We start from the raw sequence: 11,706 nt of genomic DNA, 5'->3' as shown, positions 1-11,706 counted from the left end.
CACAAGCTAGGAGCAATTTAGCAGGAAGGCAGCAATCATAAATATATGTGCACTTAGTAACAGAGCACCAAAATTGTTGAAAGCAAAAAGGGACAAAACTAAAGGTAGAAACAGATAAATCCAAATCATAGTAGATGTTAACAGCCCTTCTCAGTAATTGATAAAAAAACAATGTTTAAAAAGTCAACAAGGATATAGAAAAATCAACCAACTTGACCTAACTGACATTTACAGCACACTACATTCAAGAGCCGCAGAATTTAAATAATTTTCTAGTGCACATTCAAGCCTATCAAAAACAGATCATGCACTGGGCTATAAAATAAGTGTCAATACACTTCAGAGTGTTGAAATATTGTAGAGTATATTCTATGACCACAATGGCCTTAAACAACAAATCAATAACAATAAAATATCTAGAAGATCGCAAATTGTTCCAGTAGTATGCCTTAAGATAACCAATGGGTCAAGGAAGAAATCAAGGGAAACTAGAAAATATCAAACTGCATGATAATGAAAACACATCAAATTCAATCTGTGCAAAGCAGCTAAAGCAACACTTGTAGGGAAATTAATAGCTCTAAATGGCTGTTTGAGGGAAAAACACAGATGCCTAATGACTCAAGAGTTTAAAAGCTTGAAAATCAAAAAATAAAGTAAATCCAAAGTAAACAGAAGGGAGAAAATATTAAAGATAAGAGTTAAAGTCAGTGAAATAAAACAAAGAGAAAATTAACAAAGCTAAAAATTTGTTTTTGGAAAGGATTAATAAAACTGGAAAGCACAAGGTACCACTTGACCTTTTTTATTACTTTCAGTTTTTCATGTTGACTGTGCAGGGACTGGCTCGCATGGGTTCCGTATTCACGTGGGTTACAGGGGGAGGCAGAGGAGAGGGCACACAACAGCTCCGCAGCTCTTCTGCTCCAGACGGGCACCCGTGTGCTCCTCAGCCCTGGCTCTCCCGCTCACTGCTGGATCCTGCGGACACTCTGCACCTGGAAGGTCTGGGCATGAGAGCCCCACTCCCGGAAATGCTTGTAGTCCCCCGAGTGGTGGTCACACTCCAGCACATACTGAAAACCTCGGTATCCAGGGAACTGGCAGCAAACCCAGCTGTGGGAGGGAAGAGTCGGACTGGTGCATAGAGAGGCCCCGGCAAGGCGATCAAGACAGGGACAGAGGCACCAGTGCTGCAGACGCATCCCACCCATCCTGGCATTCCTTCAGTGCCCACAATGTGCCCTGTGCCCAGTGCTGCACCACTGGGCCTCTGATCATACTGTTCCCTCCACCAGAAACACCATTCCAGCCATTCTTTGCCTGACCAAGTTGTATTGATCTTTCAGATGCCAGTTTGATTATCTTCATCAAGGCAGTCTGACTTGTTCTCCCAATCAGCCCACAGTCCCTTACTGTCCCTCTGTGGTTGTCACATAATTAGATCATTATCAGATTATTTGTAAAATGTCAGCCTCCTGCATCAGCAGGTATGCTCCTGGGTGTAGGGTGGGTGTGTGCCTGATTCATTGTTACCTCCTGTGCCTAGCACGATGCATGGCACAGAGGGGTTCAGTGAATATTTGATGGAAAGAAGGGAGGGAGGGAAGGAGGGAAGGAAGGAAGGAAGGAAGGGAGGGAGGGAGAGGGGAAGGAGGTGGAAGTCCTATTCTTCCCCCTCCTCCCCTATCCAGAGGCCCTTCCAAGGAAAGGGCTATTGTTGTTTTAATCGACCCTTGTTTTTCAACACCAGACAAGAATTGGTGTCTCATTTTCTGAGTTTCCACTTCCCTTTCCGTAAGAGGAAAGTAGACCCAAGAATCAGAAGCGGTCCATCCTACTCCGAAGCAACAGGATTCCCTGATGGTTCCTGAGAAAACTAAAAACTAAAGCAAAAAGCACAAAAGCCTACCTCCCACATCCTTCCCTGCCTCCCAGGAGCCGAAAGCACCTCTAAAGGTGGCTCTGACAGCCTCGTTAAGCAGAGGCCTCACACTTCAGCCTCCCCTGCCACTCGCTGGGTGAGAAGGACGGGAGGGTCAGTGGGTCCTTGAAGCCGGGTTCAGTTACCCATCTGCTTGCACTTGGAGCAGGTCAGTCAAGCCACATGTGTTTCTTTATGGGCATCCCGTCTCTCCTTTTCTGGTGGCAGATCCTGTCGCCCCTCCCCATCTCAAGCACTGTGGGAAAATGTTCATGGCAGCAATGCGCACGTGGGACCTAGCCAATCAGAGCACTCTATGCCTGTGGCCGGCTAATTGGCTCAGAGTTGAGCACATGACCCATGACAGCCTTTCCTAGAACTTTCGGTGGAATCACTGAAGAAGAGACATTCTCTGTCGCTGGCTGCAATATAAGGATGAAGCTGCCATCTTGCCTTCACATGGGAAGAGGATGCCTGAGAATATAGCCACAGGGTGAGCAAGATGGGGAGAAAGATCCCTTCTGTAGCTCCTGGATCCAGCTGTGCCTGAAACTAATGACAGGGACCCATAAATTCCTTTGAGCTTAATATCAGTTTGATGTGGGTGTCCACCACTTGCAGTCCCACAAATCCTGCCTGATACCTCTCTGTGCCTCGGCGTCCTCCTCTGGAGTGTGGGCGTCAGAACCCCAAAGTCCCCAGCACACAGTTTTTACAGGAGGTGTCCCTACGCCTCCCAGCATCCTCTTTTTCCCTGTCAAGCAGAACCTCGGGACCACTTACGCCCCGGAGTAGACGTGGAAGGAGCCCACTTCATTGCCATCCCAGCCCATGGCCTGGAGGGAGGGATAGTCATCGCTCAGCTCTCCTTTCCTGCCCAGGAAGTTCTCTTGCTCGTAGATGGTGAGCCTGGAGTCGCGGTGGTTCTGCAGGCACAGAAAACAGCGTCAGACCTCCAGGCACCCGGCTGGAAACCCAGGAGCTGCTTCTGGCCCCCACATCCCTGCTCTTACCTCCCAAGGCAGCCTTCCTTGCAAACCTTTTGGAAGGGCAAGAAGGCAACAGGCACGTGGAGCCTTACAAGAGGTATACCATTCGCCCTTCCAGAAATTCTCCTTTCAGAAACTCCCACAGAGAAAATAATCATGGAACAAATACACTGCAAGGGTGTTAATCCCAGCCTTGGGAATAACAATAAAGAATGATAATAAAGAATAAACCCGAATGTCCCACAAGGAGATAAAGTGGTAAACTGAGGTAAGAAGAAGACTGTGGAGATACGGGTTCAAATCCTGACTCTCCACTTACCAGCTGACTGAGCTGAGACAGGTCACACGGCATTTCTGAGCCTCTGCTTTTGCATCTATAAAGTGAAACTAACCATTTCTACTTGTCAAGATGGTTCTGAGAGCTGAATGAAATCAGACTTTGTGAATTGCTTGAAATCGGATTTGACAAATGTCACATCTACTGCGGGTCCCCTCTGTTGGCCCAGTGCCAGGGCCATTTGTGGAATAAATGAACAAATGACCTTACTCGCAAAACGGAACGCTAGGGAACTGTGAGAAATGACACTGTACCCGAGATTTAATCACTGAGGAGGGGGCTTGTGATATATTTGCCCAGTGAGAAAAGTTGGTTTCCAAGCCCTAAGTTCATTGTGATTCTGTTTTTTATAACAAATTATATGTGTGTGTATAGATATATAGATGTAGACATGGATATCGGTATCAGTTGCAAATAGGTATAATTTGGGGATAACAAACCAGACCAGAGGAAATGGCCGGCACTGTTACAGTGGGTTTCGTTCTCAGAGATGTGGGTATGAGTGATTTTTATCTTTTCAGTCCACCGTATCAGGTTATTTTCTGAACTTGAAATGATAAATATGCGTGCCTCGTGGGATTTTAAATCAACAAAAGTTGTTTTTGAGGGGGGAAAAAATACACTGGTCTCAGCCTCGGTTTTTCCATCTGTAAGATGGGGATAAGAACGCCCACCTCCACCCATACTCTATAAACAGCAGCTGAAAGATAAAATCAGGAACACGGAGAATGACTCAGGTACAAGAAATGGAACGTCCCTCCCCCACCTCACTCTGCCATCGCCGGCCCCCAGCCTCTCCCAGCATCTCTGAGTTATGAATGGCAGATGCAAAGGTGGAGGGAGCTCCTATCCCAGCCCAAGCTGCGGCGGGCCCAGAGTTTGTGGCAGGCTCTGCCGGGTGCTGTACATTCTTCCCCACAACGGAGGTAGTGTGGCTCCATTTCAAGATGAGGAAACCGAGGCTCAGAGAGGGGAGGGACTGTGTGTCACACAGCTTGCAGACGGGACATGAGAATCTGGACTCTGGGGCAGCCAGTTCCCAAGCTCCCACCACTGGGGCTCAGGGCTCCCTGGGGGGAGGCGGTGGCAGGACTCACAGCGCAGGCCACCGGCCGGAAGGAGGTGAGCCTCTCGGCGGGGTAGGCGGTGCTGCCGCCCCAGGCAGCCCAGCACGGGTACTCGCCCCGCTCCAGCACGTACTGTTGCCCCTGGAAACCGGCGTGCTCAAAGCCCACCCACCTGCGGACAGAGGGTAGAGAGCACAAGAGGTAAGAACCCCACCCCTGAGTTCTAGACCAATTGTTGTCAGGGGTGACTTTGCCCCCAAGGAGGCGTTAACCAAAGTCTGGGGGCACTTTTCATTGCCATACTGGGAGGAGGGAGGAGAGGGTGTTTGCAAACTGGCGTTTAATAGGTAGAGGCCAGAATGCTGCTAATCACTCCGCAGTGCCAAGGACAGCCCCCCGTAGCAGAATTATCCAGCGCAAACCTCCACCGTACGGAGGGGGTGAAGCCCAGTCCAGACCCATCAACCCACTGCCATGCTGTGCGTCTCTGAGGCGGAGGTCCCTCTGCAGGTGTCTGACAACTTTGCACGTGGCCCTCTTGGCCAAGGAGATACAACTTGAGCACAGGCCCACCTACATCTTGGCGGGATTCCTAAGGATCCTCCAGGAACTGGGGAGATAGGCAGTCTTACAAGAACCTGCCACAAAGCCGTCTCTCCCCACCTCCCCTCTGGAGGGGTCTTCCATGAGACCGCTGCTCATCTGCCGCTGGTTCCCACAAGATATGGGACTTCCCAGCTGCGTCCCTGGAGGGTATGTCAGCAGGCTGCAGCCGAAGGGTGGAGCGGCTCCCCAGCCGCAGGGTGCCCACCACTCCCGCTGTCATCTGGCTCCTTTTGGTGTTGTCTTGTGGGACAAGGGACCTGGAGGCTGACACCACGCTGACCCTGTATTTGCCATGTACATATGATAAACTGTCTTACGTGAGTAGTAAGTCTGAGCTTGTTGTGTCCTTCCTGGCTAAACCTGTTGGCCTGCTGGACATATCCCTGGACATGTCGCAGCTCCCATCTGCACCCCAATTCCCCACCTGTACAAAGCAGAAAACCAAAACACTATAACACGAACAGATTATTTGCCCTGATGTAAAATGCATAAATCCCACCCAAGATAACCTTAGGTGGCCCCCACAGGCCTCACATGAAGTGATTCCAAACCACAGAGAACATTGTTGTCCTTTCAATGTACTTTCCAAACTTCTAGAAACTTCTCCAATAGGCCAGCTACTGGCCATGTGCAGCAAATCAAAGTTAAGTCCATTTTAATTAAATAAAATTTAAAACTCAGTTCCTTAGTCACACGAGCAAGGTTTCAAGTCCTCAGTGGTCACATTGACCAGTGGTTCCAAATCAGGCAGTGCAGATACAGAACATTTCCATCGTTGTAGAAAGTTCTACTGAAAGATGCTGATCTGGAAGTCCCAGTATGATATTAGCTTGTCCTTAACACCTCTCTGCATCTCATTGATCTCTCTCTCTCTCTCTTTTTTTTTAAGAGAATTTATACTCTGAGCCTTGGTCAGGCAACAATGCTCAACTAAAGATTAAAAGCATTACTTTTAATTACATTTATTTTTATAGTTAGCATCTACTTTTGGTAAGTGATGCTGGTTTTCAATTTATGCCTGTGAGACACATTTCAGACCCAACACTTGATTCTAAAGCTCTGCCCCTGCAAGGCTGCCTCATGCAGTGAGCATGATCCATGTGAACAGTGCCCCCTGTATTTGGGCAGTGCACAACCTGCTTAGCTGTGCCCTGCTGTCCTGCACACTCCCCCAGATCATCAGACCCAATGAAGGTACATGGGTACCCTTAGAGCCTGGGAAGAAACGGCCTAGAATATCTAAAGTCCCAGCACCCCTTTCTAGGTCCCTTCCTGTCTCATACACCCCGACTCCTGACTCCAATCCCCTGGACTCACGCGCCGCTCAACACTTTCAAAGATCGCACAGTCTCAAAGCCAAGTTCCAGCACGCTGGGGCACTCGGTGGTGAACTCATGCCGCCGGCCCTGGAAGCCCTCCTCGTCCCACACCACTATCTATGACAGAGAGAAAAAGCGAAGACCCACATCAGAGCCCTGTGGGGGGTGAGAGGTTAGGGACTGAGCTCAGGTCTCAGGGTAGGGTGGGGCCGTTAAAGCAGGGACTGCAACCCTCGATGCCTTCAGGGGACCAGGCAGCCATGGAGAGTGCAGACTGAAGCCGCTGGAAAGCGCAGACCCCTCATAAACAGGTGGCCTCTGCTCAGCGCCACCTGTGGTTGCCACGTGGGAATGCAAGCCCAGCTTTCCAATGTCTTAAGACAATCCCTGTATCTTGACTTTTCTGTAGACTCTACAGGTTTTAAGAGTCTGATGACAAATTTTTAAGGAATTTTTAACACAGAGGTCAAAGAAATCATGCCCAAGTACTATGTGCAATCACTAGTCTGCCACCTCTGCCAGAGAGTCTGTTGGTTAATTTGGGGACCAGAAGACTCAAGTTCAAATCCAGCCCCCTGTGTATGACCTTGGGCAAGTCCCCTCCCCCTTCTGAGCCTCGATTACATCTCCTGTGAAATGGGCCCTCATAACACCCCCCAGGGGGTGAAGTGAGCATTCAGTGGCAGTGGGAATGGGGGATGGTCCTCCAGGTCTGGCTTTAAGCCCTACTCCCCCACTTTTCCAATACCATGCCCCCCGCCATGCCTCTTCCTACCTTCCAGTGTCCTGCTGACTTGGTGCACTGCAGGGTCATTTTGCCTGCTTCCTACACAAGAGAAAAGCATGAGAACCTTCTGCCCGGATTTGCTGCTCTCCTCCCTGGTGCTAAAGTCTAGTTTGGGCAGGAGAGGGATCCAGATGTGACTGGGCTAGGGACAAAGTGACTTTGGCCTGAAGCTCTCCTTCCCTTTCTATCTGTGACCAAATGCCATCTCCCTTATTTCCATCTTGCCACCGTTTCAGAACTTACCCATTCTGGGACCCACTGCCACTGAGCCCTGCTCTGTATTGTTTTATCTGCTCGTCATAGAAAAATTTCTGTGGCTGCTGATGGGATGCGCCACCCTGTCACTTAGAGCCTTCCCACCCTTAGAGCCTGGGAAGACACGGCCTGGAATATCTGAAGTCCCAGCACCCCTTTCTAGGTCTCTTCCTGTCAAGTGCCAAGGTGCTCAGCTTAAAAGAACCTCCTCAAGACAGCACCTCGTCCAAAGAGGTGACTGTAAGGGTAGATACTGAAGCAAGAGGACTATAGGAATAATTTGGTGTTTAAATGGAAGTCACAGGTACTGGTCTTGATGTCTGGGGCCTGGGCTTGGTTAGGATGAGGATGACCCAGTGACATCCCCAGGACTGGGGTCCTGGACTCCCACCTCCCAGGATACTCAGTTAGGACCTTGTCCACCCCTCCTCCAAGGCTGGTACTTACCAAGACGGACCCAGAGAAAATGCCAGAACCTGCTGGGACCAGCTGCGATCAGGCTCTTATAGGCAGGGAGGGGAAAGGGCCCCTGGGAGGCGAAGTCTGGACTCAGCAAATGAGCCGCTGAAACAAAAGCCAGCCCTGGCTGAAGCCCCAACCCAGAGGTGTCAGCAGCATCGGCTTCAGCTGAGAGGGAAGGGGGCAGGCTGCCTCCCTCAGGGATCAGCCAGGAAGAAGGCGGAGGGGAGGGTCTACCTTCATCAGCTCCCTGGGACTCCTGACTGGAGCAGACAAATGGGCACTGGACAAGGGGTCCAAAAACTTCATCCCCGCCCAGGTCATTTCTCCTCAGTTTCTGCCTATAAAAATGGGACAAGAATAAACTACATCACAAGGTTCTTGTGAGGTCAAAGAGTAAACATTCAACAAATACCTACACATTTCCCCCGCCATGCCCCCTCTTTCAGTGGGGGCAGTCAGGGTAGGCTTAATGTTGGAGGTGGCATATAAACTGGACTCCAAAGGGCAAGGAGGATTTGTATACAGTGAGATGGAAGGAATGCTTTTTTAAAGCCAAAGTGTAGAGGCAGGAACTTGGGGCACATACATGACAGGCAACTGGTGGACCAGTTAGGCTGGAGTTCAGGGGCCCTGAAGGAGGGAGCCAGGCCAGGCCAGGCCAGGGCCCACAAAGCCCAGATAGGAGTCCCAGTGGCTCTGAGGGCAGAACTAAGGAGCTGGCAGGTGTGAACGTGCTTTACAAATTGTAGCGTACCTGCCAAATATCCACAGTTTGTACAGTTCACTTTGGGAGCCCTGTCCCCACATTTCCACTTTCCAACCTGACCTAAGAGGAGCCCTCACACTGTAGGAAGAGGATGGCTGGACACCAAGTCTCTCTGGGTGAAATCCAGCCCTGCCTGTTGACACCTGGGTGCCCTGGAGACGTCTGATCCTGGCTCACAGCCTGTAAAATGGCAACATTCCCCCTGGGAGGGTTAAATGAATCTCAGTCAAATGTGTAACTTTGGTGAAGAGCTGTTATGAAAATTAAAGGCTAAGGATGCAGCCTCTGCAGCCAGGCAGCCCAGGTTGGCAACCCCCTCTTCGCTGGCTGGGTAACCTGGAGGGTGTTACTGCATCTCTCTGAGCCTCAATTTCCTCCTGGGTAAAATGGGTATAACAAGGTAAACTGGGCTTCATCTAAGAGATAGGGTATTTTGAGTGTAACTGTGAATCACCCATGAGCAGTACATGCCTCTCTGGAATGGCTCCAGAACATGAAAAGCATTATGTGTCCCCATCACCACTGCCATCCTCATTGCTAATAATACAAATGATTGTTATTGAGATATCTGCACCCCCATGTTTATTGCAGCATTATTCACAATAGCCAAGATGCAGAAATAATCGAAGCATCCATCAGTGGATGAATGGATAAAGAAGATGTGGTATACATACCATGGAATGTGATTCAGCCATGAAAAAGCAGGAAATCCCGCCATTTGTGACAACACAAATGGACCTTCAGGGCATTACGCCAAATACAGTCAGTCAAACAAAGATAAATACTGTCTATCAGTTATATATGGGATTTACAAAAAACAAACGCACAGAGAGGAAAGTGGTGGTTGCTGGGGGGTGGGAGGTGGGAGAAAGAGGGAGGTGTTGCTCAAAGGAATCAAACTTGCAGTCATAAGATTAGCGGGTTTGGGGATCTGATATACAGCATGGTGATTATAGCTAACAGTGCTGTATCAGATACTTGAATGTTGCTGAGAGTAGGCCTTAAATGTTCTCACCACACACAAAGAAGTGGTAACTGTGTGATGGAATGGAGGTGCTTCTCAGTTGGCAATTTATAAATGTGTGGAGTCAACACGTCGTGCACCTCACCCGTACACAAGGTTAAGTGTCAATTATATGGCAATAAAGCTGGAAACAATGATTACTATTAAATAATTGCTCATATAAGAGCAGGACGGCATCACTTTGAAGAGCCTGAGTTGAAGAGTTTAAAAAGATGTGTCTCCCAATCCCACTTTATAGATGAGGACATGGGCTGAGAGAGGGGAAAGGGAGTAGCCCCAGTTTTCTCATCTGCATATAGGTTTAATCTAAGAGGCATGCCCCCTCCCCCACAGGAGCCAAATCAGTAGAAGGTTCAGAGTGGAGCCCCCCCAGCATGGGGGCCATCCTCCACCTCTGCCCCCACGCTTTGGCAGGCAGCCCACTGCCGCAGGGGACAGGGACCTGCCCCAGACAGCCTGGCCTCGAAGCCCAGACCTGTGGGTGGCCCCCGCCGCAGGCATCTTGGCCCTGGTCCCTGAGGTTCCTGTGCGGTTCCTGCCCCCTCCCGGGCCTTGGCTCAGGATGAAAGGTGAAAGGGGAGGCTGGGAAGTGAGGGGGTGCAGGGTGGGGGCAGAAGGGCAGAAGGCAGACCTGGCCCCAGGCCATGTGATCTGAAGGCAGAGCCAGGCTTCCTGGGGAGTTGGGGTCCTTGGACCCCGAAGTGGAGGCAGGAACCGTGCAGAACCCCCACCCTATCACCTGGAGCTAGGAAGTGGGACTGCTGACTGACCTGACTCAGGGGTTCCCCGGGGTCCCCCAGAGCTGACTCTGCTGTGACTTCACACTGTACAACACTCATGTCACATGTTCCCCCTGGGCCTTAGTTTCTCCCTTTGTGAAATGAGGATGTTGGACAATATGACTTCTAGCATCTGTCCTGTTACTCTGCATCTTTATTACTTTCTTTTCATTTCTGTTTCCCTTTGTTTCTCTCTCTCTGTCCCTTTCTCCCTCACTGCCGGTTGCCCTCTCTATTTCTGTCTCTGTTGTCTCTCCTTTTCTGTTGCTCGCCACTTCTCCTGATCAGTGTCCCTGTTTCCCTCTGCCCATCCTGGTTTCCCTGTCCCCCCCTGCACCTCAGCTTCCATTATGAACCATCAGCATGACCACTTAGTCCTCCCAAATTGACTGAGGGTCCACCCTGTCCAGGCCCCACACTCGGTGCTGGGACTCATCAGAATGTGGTGGAGTTTCAGGGCTTCCGCAAGGAGCCCCAGATGGGCAGTCTTGTTCCTGGCCACCAACTCTGTCCCTGGGGTCAGAAAATGGAGGGGAGGATCTACAGACAGATCAGGAAAGAGGAGGGGGGTAATCTGGGCCCAAGGTGGGCAGAGGAACAAGACCCAGGCCTTGACTGTTCAATGCCCCTGAGCACAGCCCTGTCCAACCTCCATCTTTACCCCTAACTAGAAGCAGAAATTCAGGCCAAGGTCAGGTTCAGGCAGCGTGAGAATGAAGCGTACAGGCCCTGAGCCAGCCTATGTGGGCCAGTTCTTGGCTCCGGCCTCTCTGTGCCCTAGCTTAGGTCATTTGTGAAACGGGTATTGAAAGAACCAAATGAGGGGGGTTGTCCTGGGGCTTGACCATGATGGTGTGGGCAACCCGTTTGGTGCTGACTTAGCACCAGTAAGCACTCAGTGAGTGGGCTGTTGACATGGAACCCACATCTGCCTTTACAAAGCATTTTTCCATCCCCTATGCTCATTGTCACCTTCTTTCCTTGCAGCATCCAGTGGGGACACTAGCACCACTTACAACTGCAGCCACAGAGGTCCCAAGGGGTAAAATCCAGCCCAAAGTCACAGAGCGCCTTGTAACACAGCCAGGATTCAAACTCAGCTCTCCAGCCTTCTGGAGCTCCCCTTTTCCCTGGCATCTGTCCCATCACTCTGCATCTTTATTGCTTTATTTTAACTTCTGTTTCCCTTTTTCCCTGGATTGGCAGCCAGCAGGGACCCCATAAGGCCCACCCCAGCTGGGGTTTCAGGGTAGGGCCCAGGCAGAAGTCAAGGTGAAATACTTGCTGGCCCGGGTTTCTGCTGTGCGTGCTGGGCTCACAACAGAAAGTGCTGTTCTCCACAGTAACCCAGGCCGGGTCGGGGCCTCAGGGGCCCACTCCCTGCTCAGGAC

The 11,706-nt window shown here is 50.5% G+C and overlaps 1 protein-coding gene across 1 annotated transcript; it reads right to left on the bottom strand.

The window, feature by feature from the left end:
* Positions 1–789: 789 nt before the first annotated feature.
* On the bottom strand, positions 790–7,800 carry CRYBA4 (crystallin beta A4). The gene is made up of 6 exons (XM_017641540.3): positions 7,732–7,800; positions 7,018–7,068; positions 6,241–6,359; positions 4,348–4,489; positions 2,708–2,850; positions 790–1,116 (listed from the first exon to the last, which is right to left on the bottom strand). The coding sequence occupies exons 2-6, from the start codon at positions 7,054–7,056 to the stop codon at positions 969–971; spliced, it is 591 nt and encodes a 196-aa protein (XP_017497029.1). The 5' UTR covers positions 7,057–7,068; positions 7,732–7,800; the 3' UTR covers positions 790–968.
* Between the last annotated feature and the right edge of the window lie 3,906 nt (positions 7,801–11,706).

Source organism: Manis javanica, chromosome 15, assembly GCF_040802235.1.
Source record: "Manis javanica isolate MJ-LG chromosome 15, MJ_LKY, whole genome shotgun sequence".
Taxonomy (NCBI): domain Eukaryota; kingdom Metazoa; phylum Chordata; class Mammalia; order Pholidota; family Manidae; genus Manis; species Manis javanica.
This window is presented reverse-complemented; position numbering and strand designations above follow the sequence as displayed.

Bases quoted from the DNA above. Each gene is read 5' to 3' on its own strand.
- CRYBA4 (XM_017641540.3), bottom strand. From the start codon at position 7,056: ATGACCCTGCAGTGCACCAAGTCAGCAGGACACTGGAAG. The intron at 4,490-6,240 runs GTGAGTCCAGGG...CTCTGTCCGCAG, and splicing joins TTGAAAGTGTTGAGCGGCGC to GTGGGTGGGCTTTGAGCACG. The intron at 1,117-2,707 runs GTAAGTGGTCCC...TCCCTCCCACAG, and splicing joins TTCCACGTCTACTCCGGGGC to CTGGGTTTGCTGCCAGTTCC.